Source organism: Atractosteus spatula, chromosome 1, assembly GCF_055471065.1.
Source record: "Atractosteus spatula isolate fAtrSpa1 chromosome 1, fAtrSpa1.hap1, whole genome shotgun sequence".
In the NCBI taxonomy this organism is placed as follows: Eukaryota; Metazoa; Chordata; class Actinopteri; order Semionotiformes; family Lepisosteidae; genus Atractosteus; species Atractosteus spatula.
In genome coordinates this window covers 75,692,364-75,714,317 of record NC_142706.1, presented here as the reverse complement: position 1 = coordinate 75,714,317, position 21,954 = coordinate 75,692,364, and the positions used below count along the sequence as shown (strand labels likewise).

Here is a 21,954-nt window from a genome sequence, read left to right as displayed (position 1 = left end):
CATGTTTACAATCGTTCGCTGGGCGTGGGTGTAGGACACCTGCTCGCTCCCCCCTTCCCTCGCTAGGGGTTCAGGGAGCTGCCCCAGCACTGGGATAGCTAGTTCATTGTCTTTGAACTTACTATCACCCACCAGGCCCATGTCAGTGCAGGCGGGGATTCTGACACCCCTCTTTGCGATGTCCTGCACTGGCAGGCGGGTGACTTGACCATCCAGCTCCAGTCTGGCTGAACCACTGTTGGTCAGACTCAGACTGACAGACTGAGCTGGTGGCTGTAAGAAAACCGGCTCGGCTTTCATTCCCTGTCCCTTCTGGGGGACTGGGTGTGTTGGCAACCCTGCTGTCGAGGCAGGAACAATCAGGTCAGTCTCACTCACTACCTGGTAGTTGTGAGAAATAATGTTACCTGACTGCAGGTTCCCTGGGTCACAGCAGAGGGAATCGGCATCTGGGATCAGGTGTGTCCACAGCGCAGTAGTCTCAGCGTCCAGCTGGACCTCCTGTCTAACCTGTGAATGTTGCACCAGGGGCACCTGGCGGTGGCCCTGTGACAGCTGCTCAAGCCGATCCTCACTAATAGAGGACCTCTCAGGGCTAAGGGTGAGGGCTACATCACCAACCTGCTCTCCTGCCATCTGGATCCCTTCCACCACTGCAGGGTGGTGGTCCTGACCCCTCTTGGGTGCCAGGGTGCACAGGGAAAGCTCCTTTTCATCGCCAGGTGGGGAGATCTGCTCCTCTTTAGGGATGTAAAAGGTGTGTGCTTTACCTGGTGGATCAGGCGGCTGCTCGGAGCACCGCTCCTGTGGCATGGAGGCTGTTGGGACCTTGGCCAGGGCACGACTTCCCTGTATATCCGGGGAACAAGAAAATATTTTTATTTCTTGTCCAGAGGGAACAGAAGGAATCTCCACATAGGCTTCTGTGTTCGGTGGGCACTGTGTGAGCACAGTCTGCCTCTTGGCCCCCCTTTCCTTCTGTACAGAAGGCTTAGGAGCCTTGACCTGTTTCCACACTTTGCCTTTCTGGTGATCCACCAAAGGTTCCACTCTGAGTCGCATACCCTTTTCTTTTTCTACCCGTTTGAGCTTGCCGTGTGACATCAAACACCTTTCAACCTCAGTGTCAATCAGTGTCTCACTGGGTAAGACATCTCCCATGGCAGCCTTGAGGTAAAAGCTTCGTGCTTTTCCTCTGTGTTTTACTGCCTGCTCTGTGACTTCAGGGGTGGAGTCAGCACTCGCTTGGGAGTGGCTGACCTCATCCAGGCAGGAACCCTTCCGCTCAATCAGATAGACTGAGGGAGGGAGAGGGGGCGGGTCTCCGCCTCCTCCAGTGGAGAGTATCAGCTCATTCACGCTTCCGGCAGCCTTGGGGAGCGGTTGTCCCTGTCCTAATAAAGCTTGTTCAAGCCTGGCCAGGCGGGCGGCTACTGAATCCTTTTGTTCAGCCTTTTCTAGCCCTTTCCCTTCCCCGGTGTTCTCATGGCACTTAGGACGCTGGGTGCGGTCCTGTGTGAGTGCTTTGGAACGGGGCTTAGCCAGCTCAGGAGCCTGTGCTCCTTCGAGCAGGGGGGAATTAACCCTGCTGGCTCTGACAGCGAACACAGTCGCTTTAGCAGCTTTTTGCTCAGAGCGACTTTGGACATCATACTCCCAGGCTTTCTGCGCGAATCTCTTAATATCAGTCATTTTCATGGTCTGTGCATCTGTATGCATTAAGATCATCTTTCTGACTGACGGGTGGAGATTCGCAATGAATAAACCCTTGAAATGTGTGTTCTCTTCGCAACCCTCATCATTTCGCCCTGCAAAATAAGTTCGTCTAAGTCTCTCGTAATATTCGCGAGGGGACTCTGTTCTCTCGTGCTTAATGTTAAGGGCGGCGGCTATCGCGGCAGTCGGGTCAATAAACGCACTGTATTCTTCGATAAGTGCTTGACATAGCTGCTCAAAGTCATTACAGACTTCTTTCATCTGCCTAGCCATCCACTCATGTACAGCTCTGCTGGTAGTTTTCCTGACCAGAAACACTTTCTCCTGTTCTGTGGCGTTTGGCAGGAACTGCAGGTTATACCTGAGGTCTTGAATATAACTCTCGATATTATTCTCTGACACTGCGGGGTCAAATCTCTCTATGTCCTTCGCTAGCTCTCTCAGAGAATGGAGATTTATTCTTCTAGCTTCTCCGCTGACGGAGATATGGAAGAGATCGTGGTCAGACTTGTCGCTGCTAGAGAGAGTGCTTAAAAGCGACTCGAATTCAGACCTTTTAGCAACCATCGTTAAACTTAAAGAGTATTACTTTTAAGTACGAAATCACAGTTTTACCACAGAAAACCACAAGATCAGGTATGCAATCAACCTGGTAGATTGCAAAAGATCACAAAACAATCAAGCACTGCTTAAAGAGCAAGGGGAACTTTTTTCCTTTCGGCTTTCAGCACACTGTATTGTCGTGTATGAAACCCGCGGCGTTTTATATGAATTATTCCGCTTGGTTGATTCATTTCAGTCTTGCCACGCCCACCCAGGGACGCCATAAATGTAGTGTTTCATAGCCGTTCAGGGACGCCAAATAAATAATCATAGTGGCTCTCTGAAGGCACCAGTTCTGTAGGGTTTGGGCATTTACTGAGACAATTATTAATTGTAGCAGTAAATCACAAAGTTGATTCTTTTGATGGCTTTAGAATCCAACCATGCGATATAACTCAAACAACGCACACACACAGGTACTAATACACGAGGATACATTTATTAATACATAGAGTATGCCTTAAACCTAACAGATCTTATCGAGAGGGTTATCAGAATACAAAAGATATATATTCAATCAGTTACGAAGTGTTACACATATCAAGAGGACATACGTTCAGTATATCATTCATTAAGACCGTTTCGTAAATGAACTTGGTTACAACTTCTACATTAGATACTCAAAACAAGTACATAACTCTTAGGAATTAAATTGATATCAACTGGTTGGGATAACAATTGAATTCTCGAGCTGTAATGCATTGAAGTTGAATACTCATCCAATTTCTGGGGATTCAGATCTCCTGCAGGCACAAACAATCAGCTGCAGGCTTGTTGCTGTCCAATCCGCGCTCTCTGGCTCCGTGCCAGGCTGTGCTGTGCGGCTTGCGACGGTGCGCTGCAGATGCTCACTGACCGGCTAGTTAGTGTTGGCTTTAACTAGCAAAGTTTGTGCACAGGAGAAAAGATGACTGTGGGTCCCAGCAAGTCAGGAAGAGGACTGGTTCGTTCCTGATGAAGAGCTAGTTCTGAATGGTGATTCAGCTGTCCACAGTTCTGACCTGTTCACGAGGCCTGCTGCTGGTTACTCTCTGGCAACCTCCACTCTAGACTCTTAGAACAAAGGAAAGTTCTGGCACTCGGACACACTGGCCGTTCCGTGGTTGTCCGGGCTGAGTCTCGGGATGGTCAGGAGGCGCGCTGCGAGAATGTCCTGCCCTTGGGAGCCTTCTGCTCCTGGGCCGTCCTGCCCTGGAATTCTCCTTTGAATTCCCTTTAGAACAGTCCACAGAATCCTCTCCAGAATCTTACTGAATCTCCCGAATCTGAATCTTGTTGAATCTTTCAGGCTCTCTGTGTTGCCTGTTTTTACCTGGAGGAACTTCAGCTCGTTGATTGGCTGAAAGTTCCATGGGCATCAGAGTCCCACGTGGGTTACTCAGCCCTACCAGTCCCTGATTGGTTGATCAAGGTGAGATATGAGTCACTTAGTCCTGACACTTAGTAATGCAGTCCAGATGTCCATCCGGCACTCCCTAGACTGATAGGCGCCAGTGGATGACCATTGATCATGATAGCCAGACTTAGCTAAGTGCATCCCCCTTTGGGAGCTGTCCTAGGAAACCTTAAATCATCTTGCATGAATAGTTTCTCTGTGGCTGCACCACAGAGATGAACAGAGAAATGGGGCCTCATTTGGGAAGCTCAGAAACACTTAATTCTGCCTTATTATTAAGCCTCGCCGCTACACCTATAACTGTTTACCTGTCTGTGCCTCCTCAGTGGAGGATTAGTGCATTATGTTTGGAGTGCTTATTCCACCCAGGAAACACTCAGTTCCGCTTCATTATTGTTTATCACCTTGCTAAATGAACATATTTCTATTCCGCCAGCTCACCTACAGCTTTTGAATTTCGTCGTGTTTAAGTCTGCCCCAGGCTTAGACTGGGCTTTCCTTATTTTTGTTGCTGGGTTAGCATGCTGTTTTGAAGTGTTTCTTGATGCGATCTTGTCTCTTTGCTTTCCTCACTAGCTTTTCTCAGTGTTACTTTTTTTTTTGCTTCCTTTTAATTTTCTACCACTAGTTGGTGGATGTACTGGTGATCACTGCACCACGTTTAACTAGGATTACTGCTGACAGTTTTGGCCTCCCAGCTCCTTTAAGAGCTGCGAATAAATCTCAGACACTGTACTCTGTAAGGCCTTAACACTGATTCTTCACATATTAACGTTGACTTATTCATAGCTGCCTTCTAATGCAAAGTGATTCTGAGCACTGTCTTATTATTAGTTTGGATATTCCCAGGGCACTGGATGTAGTCTTAAGACTTGGAATGCAACATCTGCCAGGATTGTGGCTGGATATTTGAATGTCCGTGATAGGGAGGATTTAGGGATCAGCTCGGATAAAGAGATGTTTTTTTCCAGTCAGAGTGGTGTGATCTCATTAGGCCCTAGTTAATGATGACTTCATCTGAGGTGAGCTCTCGTGGCAGGGGAACACACACAGGGAGGGCCCTGATTGATTTCTGTCTCTCTCTTCCAGGAGTACAATGGGGAGAAGACCAATAACGGGATTCACTACAGGCTACAGCTTCTATACAGCAATGGTAAGAGAATGAACCTGCGAGTCTTACGCACGATCCAGAGAAGATTGTTTAGCCTGTCAGTCAGCTGGTGCCTTAGCAAAAGTGAAGGGAAGAATAGGAAGTAAGGACAATTATATAGATGTAAATAAGAAATGAATACTTGTCATATCTGCACCCTGAAGTTAATGTACCTAATCCTGCATTTGATGTTCTTCTAGAAGAAACAGTTTTTTAGGGGGGTGCTATTACAGCACATCACATGCATGTCAAACACACTCATTGTGCATGAATCCACAGACCCCTCTGTTGTGAGTCCTAGATCATGCTGTCAGTCAGCGCTGTGCAGGATAAGGGCCAGGCCTCCCAGAATACAGACCCTTCTTAAGTATATGGTGTGTGTGACTTTTTCCGAGACACGAGTTGATTCATTTCAAACCAAGGCAGAGTATATGAAAAATCAATTCTCTTTTCCGTGACTAAGATCTTACATTTTTTTAAGAAAAGTACGTTTCCAAAAAAAGAAGTTGATCAAATGACTTATTCAAGGCAGTATGTTTTTTTATGTTATGGTTTTATTGGCTGTAACATATCCCAGTAGTTTGCTTTAACAGAATTTTACATTCATTTTAAAAGGTAGCAGAACCGTACCCTCAATAAAATCCTGTTCATTTCCTTGCAACATTCCTGCAGTGAAGAGACTTGGAAACCCTAAAGACCAGAGTACACTGGGATCACAGCTCGTGTCAGAATCTTCTGCACACTTTCGAAGTTCTTGGATAGCTTTCTGAGAGCTGTTTTCTTCTCAGCCTTTAAATTGCCTTTGTATACCAATAACGCCACACTATACAGCTCATGGAATAAGGTTCTGGTTTACTTCATTCATCAGGACATTTGATTTCTTCCTAAAGGAAAAGGCACATGGGACTTGAAAGTATGCAAAACTCCATAGTAAAAGCTTAGAATAAAAAAAATGTTGATGTGCATAAGTGCTTTGAAGTACAAAAAATATTTTTGTTTGTTTTGATTGCCAGCCTAATTTGTATCATGAGTGTCAAGAAATTCTAAAGCCACTGTGCACCAGGTAAATTAAGAGTACATTTCCAAAAAAGAAAACCCTAGTCTCTTTTAATTTTGAAAAGTGTACAAAGTGTACATAGTGTATTTCATCCTAAAGACCAATCATGTGTATTGGACTGGGACAAGAGCTCAGGGACGTATCAACTTTGTGTCTTCACAAGGCTTGATCCACAACCAAGGGGGGCTTATTTCATTCTGGCAGGTCCTTTTTTTTCTCTTTTGGACTGAATTTAAATTATTATCCGACCAGGGGAAATAGATATTCACTTTTACAGCCTTGTGTTTTACAGTACATCCCATTCCCTGTTTGGTAAGGGAAAAAATCCCAGCTGGATCTCGAGAGTGTTTTGTGCACCTTAATGAGTGTAAAGACACTGTCAGAGTCCTCCACTCTGTTCTTTATAGGATTCTGTTATCAGCTGCTCCCGCCCTGCGTATTGATTTGTCTTGTTTTTCTTCCAGGCATCAGGACAGAACAGGACTTGTACGTACGGTTGATAGACTCAATGACAAAACAGGTAAGACTGTCGTCTGAGGGTGCCCCAGAGAGAGACAGCTACAGGGGTCATGTCAGGCCTGCAGTGACGCTGATGGTGCTGTACGCTCCTGACTCTGGCTTCTCATGAGAGAATGCAAGTCTAGAACAAGGCCTCCCAAGCCCAGTCCTGCGGGGTATTATCCTAGTGCAACTCTGAACCAAGCGATGGAGCTCATTATTGGCTTAATTGACAAAGCTGGATAGATTTTTCCAGCTCTTCAGGAGCTCCTGATTAAAAGGCGCCTCTAAAAAATTGCCCCTCTAGGACTAGAGCTGGGACCTTTGAAAGATAAGGAGTAATGACTCTGGATACAATCAGGCAGTCATTACATCTGACCTCAGCAGCTCTGAAATCTCAGGCCGTGCCTGTATCATCCATGGTGTTCAATTCTTCTCCACTTAGTGCAGGTGTCACAGCGCGTTAAATTATCCATTTTGCTGATACCTCGAACCAGTGCCTTGGCACATTCAGCGAAGAGTCTGTTTTGCTTGTGACACTAGACGGATTCACTAGAGGCCAGTGCAGAGTAGAGCCTATAACATCACAACACGGGTTCGACTGAGGGGAGGCGTGTCGGCGCGCGATCGAGCAGAGGTTAATTCATGCTGAGAAGTAGAAAGAGAAAAGCTCGTTCTCACACAGCAGAAGTGATCATTACCATGATTATGTTACTAGAACTGTTCTTCTAACAACACCGCGAACAAACCAGCCAAAAAGCAACAATGCCGAATGTTTTATCCTATTCAGTACTGTATTTACTTTTTTAAATGAAATTCAAAAACATATTTTTTTTGTTTTCTCAGAGAAGCGCAGTGCTAACGCTTTTTGACAGCTGTGGTCAAGGATGAATGAGCACAGGAGTGTTACTATTGTGGTGCTAAAGCGGACCCTAGTCTTCCTCGCAGACAAAACCGAGCTTCACACACAGCGACAGGGTCATCTTTCTTTTTTAGAAAATAAAAATTTTCTAAAAATTTAGACGTAAAAAACTTCAATCTGCCTGGAGCTGGTAGCCTAACCTCTACCGATTGTTGCAAATACAGAAGAATTCCCAATTCCCATACAAATTCCCAATCCCGGTGCCACCGTTCCCCGCTCCCCCTGCCTGCAGCGATCCTGGGGTCCTTGTCGCTCTGTCCCCAGTGGGGCTGGAGGGGTGCGCCCCCTCTGGCCATGTTCCTGCGCGCTGTCCTGGCTCTGAATCTGTCTCCATAAGGCACGCCTGGGAGGGGAACCAAAAGGTCATATTTCTTTATAAGAGCTTATGTCAGGGGCTTTGTGAAACCCTAATAGTTTTCAATTTACTCCTAACTGCTCCCATTCATTCTTTTATTGTTTTCCATCTGTTCCAATCCCCAAACCGAAGCTGTTGACAGACGAATGGAGAGATACCAGTATATTGTATTATAAAGCACTCAGCCCTCCCAGCCCAACGTAATCGATAGGCACCCGTCTGCTGTGCCTGGGAGGGGATCAATCACTGGCCCGCTGTGTCCCCGACTACCTGACACAGGGCTGATCGTGTCGGCAGTGCCCCGCGGGTATTTCAAGCCAGAGGGGTTAATAGGTTGGCAAGTCACATTGCTGAGATCGCAGCCTCCCGCTTGTGGGTTTGTGGGAACCTGCAGTGCCGTGCAGCGGGTGGGGTGCAGATCCTGCCCGTAAAAAATTGCCCCCCCACCCTCTTGAGTGACAGAGGAGCAACCTTGCTCAAGTGGGCTGATACACGGTACCTCTGTAAGTAAGATGGGTGCCGTCGAATCACAGTTTTCATAGCTGTCACCTTGGTTAGCTAGAGCTCGTTAACACTTTCGCTGCCCAGCGCTATGTATTTCGCACTTACAGTAGAAAATGAAACAGCAAATGGGCAGTAGAATCACAGGTGCAAATAAACTGTTGTGTTAAGAAGTGCTTTTTTTATTTTGTTTCCATATCTATGTTTCCAGAACATACGAAGATCAGAGTGATTCAGCCAGAAAAGGACAGTTTGGTAGTTAGTAGTTAACTGATCTGATGATCTCATCCAGCCATGACAAAAGTCAGGGTATCGCCTTCAGCTACCTGGCTGGACACCTTGTTCCAAACTCCTACAACCTTTTGTGTAGAGAAGTGCCTCCTGTTTTCATTTTAAGTGCACTTTCCCTTCTGTTCCTTGCTATGTGTTTCACTGTTTATTCTGAAGAAGCCCACTGGGTTGATTTGATCAGTGCTTTTGATAGTTAGGAATACAAGAATTGGGTACCCCCATAGTCTTCTCCTTTTAAGACTAAAGACATTCAATTATTTTTATATGTCAGAGCATAACATTTCTGCTTACTTCATTTCTAGCCCCAAATGTATCTGGTCACTCTTTTCTGACCTAATTCAAGAGTAGCATTTTTTTGTATCATAGCAACTGGAATTGTACATACAGTAATAGTGAAGTCTTAATAGTGCTTTGTACAATTTTAACACACCATGCTTAGGTTAAAAAACTAGACACCTTTAACTATATATCCCTTATTGCTTACCGACATTACTTAGAAGATGTAATTGGTGTGTCAACATAAACACCCGAGTCTTTGTCATAAGAAAGCTTGATGTTTCTGTTTTGTATTGTGGTTTGTGCCTTTTCTACCTGAATGTAACACACTGCGCTTGTCTACAGCAAATATCATCTGATAGGTGTTGGCCCAGTCTTGCCTTTTGACTGAATCCTTTTGAATTTTCTTTTCTTCTTCAACAGTGTTGGCTAATTTTCCTATTTTGGTATAATCTTCAGCGTGTCTAGTTTACTGTACCTGTTATACCAGAGTCTATGAAGAGCATTGGCCCTCATGCAGACCACTGGGGTATGCTACTAATTACATCACCCTCATTTAAACATTCACTACCTATTTACTGCCCTCTCTTCCTTTCCATTAACCCGATCTCAATCCAGATACATGCATTATCTTGATTGCAAGCCTTTTACAATTTGAAAATTAATCTTTTATGAGAACTTTAATACAAACCCTCTCAAATTCAAACTTCACCATATCATATCATAGGCTCTTGCATTAATTGCTGCTCCTATTTGTTCAACATTTCTTCTTTGTGCAAGACCTGTTTATTCTAAATGCATACTGACTGTCCCCTGGGAATCTACAGTATTGCCATACAGATGATATACTGTATCCTGTAGTTTGGTTCTAATTATCATTTTTTACATAACCTTACCAGAAGTTAACCATAATTAGTAGAAATAATACTTGTTTTGATTTTGTAATCCTTTTAATAGATGGGAGATATGTTAGCAACTTTCCAGTGAATGGACACTACCCTTGTCTTGAGTGACTGTTGGGAGAGTTGTGTTCACAGCCTCTGAATAGCTTCTTTTGTTTCCTGAGGTACAATTGACAGAATACTATCAGCCCTTTGAGATTTCCAGATCTTAAGTCAAATCTAGTGCCTCTTGTGCTTCTACTATTTCTGTGCTAATATTATTTAATACAGAGCTTTGTTTTTCTCGACCCTGAGGCCTGGTGCCATTGTTTTTTGTGTCATTTGAATTGCTTTTGAGGACATTGTGGCTGAGAAAATGATGGGTCTCATCCGGGAAGAGTATTGAATGGCTACGGTTCAAATCAGGTAATAGTGAGAATTGAACCTCTTCTCCTGTTACTGACAGCATCGCGACATGCTCACTAAACTGAATTCACTCACGAGCTGATAGACATATACTCTGCAGTGCAAGGGTCTTAGACATTTTGCACTGTTCTGTGCTTTTCACTCAGTGTTTCTTTCTTTCTGCAAAATAATTCTATAGTGATCCTCAAATGTCCTCAAAAAAGTTTTATTTCATTTTATTGTAGGTTCTGAAAGATCTTATTTTGTAGTACAGCATGCACCATTTCAGTCTTTTTCTACCTATAGAGTTCCTGTAAAGAGGAATAATGTTAATTAAAAGGAACTCGTGACACTGAGTCAATTCAATTTAACTGGCATCTGTGATGGATCTGCCTGTATGAGGCTTTACACTGGCTGCTCATGTACGGTAGACCTGTGAGCTGTTGAGATCAGGTTTTTGAAGATTCTGATCAATGGGATTTAAAGATGCCTAAAATGCACAGTCTGGTTTCTTCTTATCCACAATAAGCTATTAATGATACTCAAAGTTGTTACAACAAAAAAAATTGTAGTGGAGGCTTTGAGTAAAATGCTGATCTACGAATTCCTGAATGCGTTTAATACTCTTGCACAGCAGTGTAGATAAATAAACTATTTTTATAGTCATGCATACTACCCACATATTTTAATCTTATTTCAGTAAGCTTTTTGTCATATTATCATATTAAAATAATTATTATTTAAAATAACACCAAGAAGCAAAACGAGCCAAATGGAACCTGAAATAAGAACAGCCAGATCTTTAAAGAAAGAGCAACTTTTGTGCCTTTTGAACGACATTATAACAGGTAGAAGCCAAAGAAGCTCTTTGTATTGATCAGAATTCCGTTGGAGTGGATTCATTCACATTTGTAGAAAACTAAAAAGAAACCAATTCAATGCAGCAGGTCTTGTCTTGTGCAGTTTGAAGCTGAAGAAGCAGGAGAGTGACACTGGCCAGCTGCAGCACAGCAGCTCTTTTTTCGCTTTGTGGGGTTTATGGGTTAGATGATTAAAATCACAGGTGACTGATGCCTTTGCGGCTCTTGTCCTGTTATGATTCCCTTCCCCTCATCAGCCAGGTATCAAACACTCTTGGTCACCATGCCCAGTGCCTGCAGGGCCCTGCAAGTTGCACATCTGTACCCACATCCTCCTGTCAGCAATCAGCAGGGCAGCCTGCTGATCCACAGAGTCTCAGCCCAAGAGATTCATCAATATTCTTAATGAAACTGCAGCTACCTGCTGGAAATAATGACCCCAATAACACCAAGGGGTAACATTGTCATCACCTGCGGTGCCAGTGCACGGCACTTCCCAGAATACTGCCCCCTACCGCAGGACCTGCTGGTCTGAGTCGCAGTTTTGTGTTTGGCCAAATACTTGAATTAGGTCCCATCACTGTATCTTCTGATCAAGACCACAGCTTGTCAGGTTTTTTAGCTTGTCCAGTGTAGGACATTTCTTTATACTGTATGCGGTTGGTCTTCTCTGAGCGGCTTCCAGCGCAGAAATATCATTTTTGCAATGTGGTGCAATGTGGTGAGCAAAATTGTGCACGGTATGGTCAATGATGTTTTGCCAGTCTATTGTGAGCACTAGTTTGCCTTGAAGAATATGTGAAATGTGCACGACTAGAGTGTGCAGAGGTAACAGAGACATGCCCAAGACTTGAAGCAGTAAATACTGCCAAAGCTGCTTCCACCAATATTGACTCACGGGGCAGAAGACTTACGCAATCAAAATATTGTAGCTTTGTCATTTTTTTCTGCACCATATGCTGACATCTCACATTTTTTCAGCTTGAGGATTCAAGTTTTGATTCGAAATATTCACTTTAAAAAAAATGTGTGTGCATCGTTTGTAATTCAACAAAACGGAACATTGTTGGAAGACAGGCAATATAAATATTAACAAGAGTTAGAACTCTATATTGTCATTCTTCAAGGATGTAACAGGTACAAACGTTTTCATAATAACACAAGCCTAATTAACAATTAGCCTTGATAATCGTAACCCTATCCCTAAGGCATGCAATAACGAGCTCCATGAAACTGACACTCCAACAAACAGCAAACAGTGAAAGCCAACGCATTCGTTAGTGCTCAGTTGGTGCCGGTTTGTGCCGTTGAAAGTAGCGTCTGACGTGTTTTTGTTACGGAGATAAAGCACCTTCATTTTTCAGGGAGTAACGTGATGCTTGTCGCTGTTTCAGGGGGCTGAGTGACGTCAAACCCCGAAAACGAAGGTGCTACAGTATATCTCAGAAACGAAAGCAGCACGAAGTCTGCTCTCAACGGCACAAACCAGCAAGGGCAGAGCACTAACGAATGCAGTGGGGTTCGCTGTTGGTGCTGTTTGCCAACTTCTCAGAGCTGCTATAATGTGCTCTCTGACAAATGTTTTATTAACATAACATAAAGGATTATGAATGTGGTTGTAGCATCATATGTAACCTCTCTGATAGCGTTATGAAAGCTGCATAAGGATGCACTCAAAGACAGCAATAACTGTAAAGGTGATTGATGCATGCAGATACTAGCTTCGCTGAAAACTCTGAACCCTTGCAGCATTTTCAACGCAGAACAAAAAAGACAGTTTGTGATGAATTCAACAGACAATTTTACACGTGTCACTATTATGGTCACATACGGTAAATACAATTTCCTGAACCATGATGCCGCAGTGAAAACCTGCAGTATGTACAGTATTGTGTGGTTATTGGACATGCGGTTTGAATGCAGGCGGGGAGGCTCCCATTGTGGTGGGTGGAAAGCAGTGCATGTGCAGCAATGACCAATCGCAGGCCTGTATTGACAGCAGCTCTGGTTATTCAATGAGCTGTGTATCTGAAAAAAGCTGCACACCCCCGTATGAATCTCCTGATGAAACCGAGAGGCGTAATTGTCAGCCACTGAGCTCGTTTGGCAGCGTGCCTGAGTAGAGTAGTAGCAGTTGCTTGAATGTATGCTGATTATCCTGCTTGGAGAGAAGCTAAGGAAATCAAAACCTCTCGGCAGGGATTGTGGGTGATGGGAGAACAGTCTTTCCTTCTCCAGTTCTCAGGTGATGTCTTCACCTGCAGGAGTGGAGTACAGTGTGATTTCTCTTGTCACTGCGGTTGTGAATGGGTGACCAGATAAGACATAATTGTAACGATTGTGTGGTGTTTTGGGGTGGCATGGTGGCACAGTGGCTATCTTAGCTGCCTCGCAGTGCTGGGGCCCTGGGTTCAGTCCCAGACTGGGGGTGCTGTCTGCGTGGAGTTTGTTTGTTTTCACTGGGTTCTCTGGTTTCCTCCCATAGTTCAGTGCAGGTTAATTGGCTTCTGGGAAATGTGGCCCTGGCGTGAGTGTGTGTCTGTGTCTGCCTGCCCTGATGGACTGGAGTGCTGTCCAGGGTGTACCCCGTCTTGTTCTTTTATTTCATAGTAAAACACAACTCAGATATTTTGATATTGCACAAGGCAGAGAAAATGTAACTTAATTTGATCATTTTTAAAGCACCCGTCACATTGAAGTGTCACAAAGTGCTTTCCACGTGATATGATCTAGATAAAATACATCGAAAGCATAAACATTTGCAACGATTAATGTGTCATTTGAAATTTTAAGTGCTATTTTTAAATGGTGAATTTTAAATTTTCAATGAAGTGAAAATTGTATCTATTAAGCTTTTCTTACTCTCAATATGCTGAAGCCAGCATTCAGAATCAGTCGACTAATCAGGACGGTACTCACTATTGTCACTGCATCTGTGACAATAGCTGTAAGACACTGCGTATCTAAATGAATTAGTCTTAGCTCCTTGTGAAAATGGAGATTTTTTAATATGCCATGCTCCAACTGAGCCTTTTTTATTAATGCTGTGATTATTTGGCATCCTAGCTTTCTTAGCAAGAGGTGCTTCTGAAATGAAACATTTCAGCTGAACATACAGTAGTGGAGTGCAGGGAGGTATTAAAGTTGCACAGATATGACCACACCTGTGCTTCCTCTATAGCTGTGTCTCAGATTGCTTCCCTAATATCAGACAGGTCTCTGCTTTTGGCATATTAGAGAGCAGCACAAGTGCTCAGTATTTAACCTATGAGGTGTTGTTTTACTCTGAATAGTTAAAGCCATGAGCTCTCTGTGAATCTGAGTGAACTTTGCTGTGTCTTATGTGACTGGAACAATACTCAGTGTTATGCCTCAGTATCCCCCAACCACATACAACATTTACAGAATGAAGGAGCTTTGAAAGTGTCAGGTGTCAGCTGCAGCGCCGATCCATAGCCTTGTCAGAAGCTACCATTATACATCGAATCCCAGGCGAAATTGGAAGTTGTTAATAAAGAAGAAAGGGCTTAGTCATTCAGAGATCAATAACGCAAAAGTGGTCGTTATCCTCAAAGAATCTCACTCTGGGGAGCAAGCCGGCACTGTATGGCCAAGCGGCCACCTGCGTGTTGTATGCCGGGTTGACCCCCCCTGCTTTCATGGGGAGGCAAAAGGAGAAAAAATATGGTATTTCTCCAGTTAATATGCAGTACTCATCCTTCATCAGAGTCGAGAATGACACAGTTTATTGATGAATGTCTGGTGGTAGCCTCTTTCATCTCTTGATTGATGAGAGGTTGGAGTGTTTGAAGTCACAGATGAGCAAAAGCCTTTCTTTTCCAGGAAAGGGTCTTAAACGCATCCTTTGTTTAACCTCAAACTTTGTGCATCGCACTGCACAACTGGAATCTAAAGAATAGGTGACTGCTGGTTTGAGCTCTGCAATACCTTTAATTACAGAACTGAAAAGGTGAAACAAAAATTCATGGTAGCTCTGTCCTTCAGCATTCTCTTTCTCTCTAATGTAAAATGGTTTTTCACTTCTTCTCCATTGACTTTCCTTGTTCATCTGTCAAAGCCGTATATTAGGTGTTTCAGAGGGTGTTATAACAAAGTATACTGTATGTCCAGAGCAGTTCAGGGGCATTTAACCTTAAGGACTGCAGGCCAAGGAACTCACAACAGGTCAGTTCTGGTGGCATCAGGAAAGCTTGTAGCTCAGTACTAGAAGTATAGGGAATAAAATCCAGCAACTCAAGGCTAACATATTAGCATGGGACTATAATATTATGGGAATAGTGTCTGAAAATGGCCAGGGGATGAATCCAAAGTTAAGGGTTCCATGTGTTTTTGGAAAGATGGACAGGACGTAGAAGTGTTGGGTGAGATTCGTCTGTATATATACAGGTCCTTACAGATCTATTCACACCCTTCCCATGATGTCCCATTTGGTGAAATTATAAAATGATGCAGACACGTTTTTAAACTTAATATTTTCTTTATAACCTGAATCATTTATCTGAAAACTTCCTAGGGTCAGATACGGTAAGTTACTACTGTAGGGAAGCACATTGCTGCCATCAAGAAAAAAAATCATGTGTGTCTTGTAATTACGTGACAATTATGCCATTATTTTGAGATCATAAATTGTCTCATTATTACAAGATAGTACATTATCACATAGTATACAGTATGTGATAATCACATGATAGCACAATTGTCATACAATACCTACTGTGCATTATCATTAGTGGACTTTTAAGTAATGGATTCAGTTGCGCAGTTCGGTCTTTATTGTTTAAGGCTTATAATGATTCCATTCACAACCTAAAAATTGTAACACTTCTTTATGACTAAACCTCACTGGAAAGTAATTGTGTGCACATTCTTCAGCACTGGGCCCTGTCACGAACACTGAATCCACAGTTCCAGCTGAGCTTATGGTAGTTTTTAGGCCCTGTCATTGTACAGTGTAATAGGCTGTTCATGAAATCAAATAATCACTTGGACCTTGCAATTCCAAGATAATGTACTATCTCGTAATAAGTAAATCATTTTTACATAATTACAATTTAATGTTCTCGTAATGACGAGATACACATTTTCTTGAGGCAGTAATGGGCTTCTGTAAGATACAGTAAAACGTCAGCGAAAACTAAAGAGAAAAAACTGATATCTGTTGATTGCCCGTGAGTCTAAAATTTGGTGGAAGCACCTCAATTACTGCTGCAAGTCTTTCTGGGTAAATCTCTGCCAGTTTAGCACGCTGGCTTGGTGTGCTGTTTGCCCTTTGTTCTTGGCTGATTTGGTCAAGATCTGTCTTGGGAATCATCTGTGGATACTTCCTCTACCCTTCTCGTGATTGGTGCCTTACAAAGACTTTTGTCTCTAACTTGCGTTGGAAACTTCTTAGTCTTCATGGTTCTGTCTTTGCTGTTAATTCACTACCTGACCAAGGAACCTCACAGAGACAGGTGTTAGTTCTCTGAAATCCCAAGAAGCACTGTTACTGCACAAAGAGACCACTCAGCTATTTTTGTGGCTCATTAAGGTAATGTTGTACACCTAAATTAAGCTGGATTAGCCACGGCAAAGGGTTTGAATGCGTGCGCAATCTTGGCTTTTCAGTTTTTCTTTTTGATTTTTCACGACTGGAAACTAAAAGGAAATTTATTTAGGATGGAAGGGAAGAATGTCTTCATTCCATAGAAATTTCCATAGAAATTCAGCCTAGGTGTCAAGCTCCAAACTCTGGACTTTTGTTTTGAGAAAGTGACATTTGTGAGCTTAGCAGATAAATTACCAAAAGAGTGTCAGACGGCCTCTCCTCCTTTGCAACCTTTTTTACTTGCTCGTGCTCCTTTGCTGTGACAGACCTCTGTGACGCTGGTGTGTAATGTCAGTCATACGCGCTGATTCCCCTCCACCTCCTTCTCATTTCAGCCAATCATATACGAGGGCCAGGACAAGAACCCGGAGATGTGCCGTGTTCTCCTCACCCACGAGATCATGTGCAGGTAAGATCCCTCCTCGCCTGCAGCCATCTCTCTGCAAGGCTCTGCATCGCCATGGTTTGATGCAGATGAAAATGAACACTTTAGACTCGGGTGGTATTTACGGTGCTTAACCCTGTGGTGTTCCGTTCTATAAGAGCGATTTCTGAATTATGCAGTGCAGCTGGATTCAGGTAGGACCTGTCTAGAAAGGACAAAAACAAGGAATCTTTCCTCGTTAGGAATACATTTCAGTGGGAAGACCAGTGAATGAAACTTCCTAGCCAGCTCCTTTTTAGTTTTAGGGGAAGCGATAACTTTACCGGACAAGACTAGAAGCGCAGTCGAACCACTCACTGTGTTTGGATACAAGAAGAGCTACAGTGGAGGAGAGCAGATGTGTCTCAGCTTTGGATGTGTGCTAGACATTTCAGCAGTCTCGCAGTCCTAAAGTCTTCGCGAGGAGAAGAAATGCTGAGAGATTTACAATGTTTCCATGCAAAGGTTTTTGTTATGTGAGTAAATATTACAAATCCACGCGTGGATGTATTCCATCTGGAGTTTAATCTGATGTGCAATGCAGTACGTATTTCTTGAGAGAATTCTTTCTGGCACTCACAATACACATCTTGGTTAGATTACTTTTAAGAGGTCAGGCAACATATAGTCGCTCTGGAATGTATCTGCAATGAACAACTAGTGGTTAATTCAACACTGACCTCTGTTATTAAAATCTAGGCAAAACAAGTGAGCGTTTGTTTTATAAGAACATAGGAATGGTTTAAACAAGAGGATTCTGTTCATCCCCTCCGTTCGTTTGGTAGTTGGAAATTAGTTGATCCCATGATCTAGTCCTACTGGTTCTTGAAAGAAGCCACTTGCAGTTTCAGCACCACGGCTGTGCAGTTGGTTCCAGACCCCTACGATCTTTCATCACTTTGTCAGAAATCTTTTTCCCTATGTCAGGTCTCCACCCCTGTAGCTGCTTTTGCAAAGCCCTGTTCAGTGATGGGATGTGTGCTGTCTGTGTAAAGCGGAGAGGCATTGTTAGTGCGCCTGCAGCTCTGTGGAAATCTCACTGGGTTTGGGAATTAGCAGGTTAGGATGCACCTTAGACATCTCATTGATTCTTCTTACAAATAGATGCATAAACAGCTATACATATTTTTAACATACTGTATGCAGCACAATATTACATTTTCAGCCTCCTATCAGTCATACAGGAGTCACAAGTGAGGTTTCTTCGGGTTCCTCTGAGCACCAGGAGGCCCCAGAGTGACAGTGCGGCCTCTGTGCTGGCTCCTCACAGGGACCAGAGGGGACAGGCGGCTTGGCTTTTCTGCTGCTGTTAAGTAGCACGAACATCCACCTAGATCCCCTTTAACTCTTCCCCTGCTCTCACTGCCCATCTCTGTGGCCTTGGATGCAGCTCTAACAGAAGAGAGCCTGGTCAGCCCAATCCTTCATTACAACGTGACACAACCTGCGTTAAGAGATGTTCCTCTCTCCTCTGCCTTATGTCGGAAGGGATTCTCAGTGTGTTTTCTAGCCTGCTGGGCTGGCTAGTTAGAAGGCTCAGAGCAGGGGAAGTTTTCATGAGGTCCTGTGCATTACTGAGTATATTGCAGGTTTTCCAGAACATGCTAAGTTAGCTTTTTTTTATTTGAGTATGAATGTTCAAGCTGAATAAAGCTAATTTTTTATTGTGATATTTATTATAGCCATCATTCGATGACTGAGAACAATTATTACCTGTTAGATGCTAATTTATGACTGGTTTCCATTTGCAAAAGGGATTGATCTTAACCATTTACTTTTACAATGACCATCTGAGCACATTCTCCTTGTTATCACCCCCACATCTGTCCTGAAAGTGCTCTCTTCTATTACTGCAAAGGTGGGGTAGAATCAGGGCAAGACCTCTTTCTCATAATATTTGACATCACCATCACTGCTTGCCTGACTGCAACTTGAGAGCTGTTTCCCTTGGTTTGAAATCAAGCCCTCATTATCTCTGTCAAAACTGCAAAGCAGTTTATACAGTTCTCAGGCTTGAAGAAATTAACGGGAACAATTTTGTACAATATGCAGCTCTCTCTGGGCAGCAGTTGGAAATAAGGCTCTCTTTTTCTATAAGTGAGATACAAATCTTTTAAGTGATTTTAGTGTATGATGTATTTTGGCAAGACATTCTGGCATCAAACACATGCACATTCGTACCATACATCCTCGGTTTTGAAGTGTTGTTCCAAGAAATCAATTATGTTTCGCCGTTTTTTTAACAGTTGTGTGCTACAGCAGCGGTTGGCATTTTCCACCAGAAAGAGAATGGAAGTAGCTCCTGTGGGCGAGTGTTTGCCTCCGTGTGTTTCGAGGAGACAGCCTGCCAATGTGGACGAGGGGGAGTGTGACAGGGTGCCTTCTCCTGCTGTGCAGAACCGAGCAGATTGCTGCATATCATTAGTTCTGGCTGCGGACACCAGTTCGTGTTTGGTAATTACTGCACGTGTCCTGCGAAAACAAGCCATGAACTGGGACCGATTTTATTTCTCCTGTTGTCAAGGGAGGAGGCTATATAAAATTCCTTGATGATGTTAGCTTCACACGCTTCAGCTGGGGCAGTGCACTCCATTGTTTCATAACCCATTTACACAGGACAAATATTTTTGTCACTGCAGACATTTCTAGCTTCAAATGCAAGCCAGCTATTCGGTATCATGAAGTGTGGATGGGGACCAGTGTTGGGGAGAATTACTATTAAAATGTAATCCATTACATTTACAAGTGACTTGTGTTAGGGATTACTTTTTTCAATCAATAGGATGTTGGTGGAAACTGCTTTTAAGAGGTAGTGGTAGAATATTGCTTTACATAATAACTAGCAACAGACTACATACAGCACCTTTTGAAAAGTTTTAGGGCAATCAACGGAGTTTAAATTGGGATTTTAATTGTGCATGACTGCTAAGTGCAGCTCTTGAATATTTTATTTTTCAATAAACTCAGTTCCATTGTTTTGGGTAAATTTAAGAAATCAGTAGTGTTGAAACTCTATTTTGAAGGAGCAAAAGTATTGGGACAACCTGTCTGTCAGGTGTCTCCTGTTGGTCAGTGTAACGATGTGTAGTTCTGGACCCTGTGCAGACGGTATAATCCGGAAGTGAGTGGAGTAGGACAACGGGGAGGAGACGATGAGGATCAGGGCAGGTTGACGAACAGGGGGGCGTGACGACAATGAACTTATGAATAGGGGGTCGTGGCGACAGTGAACTCGTGAATAGGGGGTCGTGGCGACAGTGAACTCGTGAATAGGGGGGCGTGGCGACAGTGAACTCGTGAATAGGGGGGCGTGACAACAGTGAACTCGTGAATAGGGGGGCGTGACGACAGTGAACTCGTGAATAGGGGGGCGTGGCGACAGTGAACTCATGAATAGGGGGGCGTGACGACAGTGAACTCGTGAATAGGGGGGCGTGGCCATGGCAAACAAGTCCAGGGGGAAATTCGGGGTGAAAGTCCAAGGTCCAAATCCGGTCGATCCATCGGTGACAAAGAAAAGACAAAGTTAAAAACCGGAACAGGATCCTGTACAGGGACAGGGAAATAAAAACAGGATCACGAGTCCAGGCGCTCTGAGCCGCGGGCGTAGGGCGACTTGATGGTAGGCGGGCTTCTGGGCGTCCGTCTTCCAATGCAGAGCCCAGAGTAGCGAGAGCGCCAGGATTAAATAAGGAGGGGCAGGATTGAGGGCAGGTGCACAGAATGAGCAAAATGTGAAAGAGCCGGAGCGCCCTTAAGAGGAGGGATTACGATCGTGACAGTCAGGAACTTGATGTTGGGTCATTAGGCTCACAAAAGAGTTGCAAACAGCCCATAAATGAGATTCAGTATTTCAAAATGAAAATCAAAGATCAAGTAAAACCCTCAAACAAGTTTCAGTGAAATCGCCAAGAACCTATAGAGTGCACAGGTGAGGGTATCTCATACCGTGGGTCACAGTCACACATTCCATCACAAAGACATTAACCTCTTCAGCACCAAGAGCAGGATTCTGGATTCGAATGTGCATGGCAGTACAAGATGGCTTGAGAGAGTTGAGACCAAGAAACACTTTTACCAATGTGAGAAGATTAAGGTGTGGAGAAGGAAAAGAAGTGAAGGAAAAGTGCAGAAAACAAAGCATCTGGCAGGATCCCACAAAGAGTGTTCAGCTCCATGGCTCATAGATTTCATGCAGATGAAGCATGGCTTTTACACGTCAAATGAATGATTCCCAATAGTTATGATCATACGGAAATCTTTGGGTTGATCACAAAGTATTTTTTTTCCAATATGATAAAACATATGCACGGACTTACCCCCAGAATAAAGCACATCTTGTGTTATCATTCATACTGATTTCATTAACACTAATAGACATTGTAAAACGAAAAATAATTTATGACTTTGCTTTCCCAGTAGTTTGAGGACATTGTAAACTATTGTAACCAATGACTTTTAAATTTTTTTCACAGACATCTTATGAGTTTTAAAAAATCCCTTTACATAAGTAACGGTAATCCAGTAAAGTACAGTAGCTAAAGTAACTTTCCCCAGTGCTGTTGTGGACACAAGTTGGCAATGCACAGCAAGAATCATTTCATTGAGGAAACTCCCTGGTGTTACACTGATAGGATTCCCCATCACATTTCCTCTCGTTAACCTTTTCAGGAGCCATTATTTTATTTGCAGGCAGGAGTCTAGACAGAATCGATAGCTGAGCATCACACACATCCCATTCAGTAGGACATGCATCAAGCTAAAAATTAAATAACAGTTTTCTGCCAGTGCTCATAAGATTCTTTTAAAACAGGCGCAGACTGCTGTTACCTCATCCTTTGCTGATAATGTAATGCTTAAGTGGTTGTCCTTTTCAAAAGTAAAAATAAAATACTGATTAATATGACTCAAAGGCTGCATTAAAATGTTAAACATTCTTAAAATAGATAATTTCATCATTCTCACACTGTATGAAAAAAGTATTCCCCCAACGAACGATTTATTTTCTTCC

General features: G+C 43.4%; 1 protein-coding gene across 1 annotated transcript in view; it reads left to right on the top strand.

Annotated features, from left to right (window-relative positions):
- The first annotated feature begins 4,722 nt into the window (after window positions 1-4,722).
- LOC148842021 (transcription factor COE3-like) overlaps window positions 4,723-21,954 on the top strand; it is a 134,704-nt gene continuing 117,472 nt past the window's right edge. Inside the window, exons 1-4 of the mRNA XM_088921351.1 lie at window positions 4,723-4,737; window positions 4,805-4,868; window positions 6,387-6,442; window positions 16,855-16,928. Of these exons, the coding sequence (XP_088777477.1) occupies window positions 4,723-4,737; window positions 4,805-4,868; window positions 6,387-6,442; window positions 16,855-16,928 (209 nt within the window). The remainder of the gene's footprint in view (window positions 4,738-4,804; window positions 4,869-6,386; window positions 6,443-16,854; window positions 16,929-21,954) is intronic.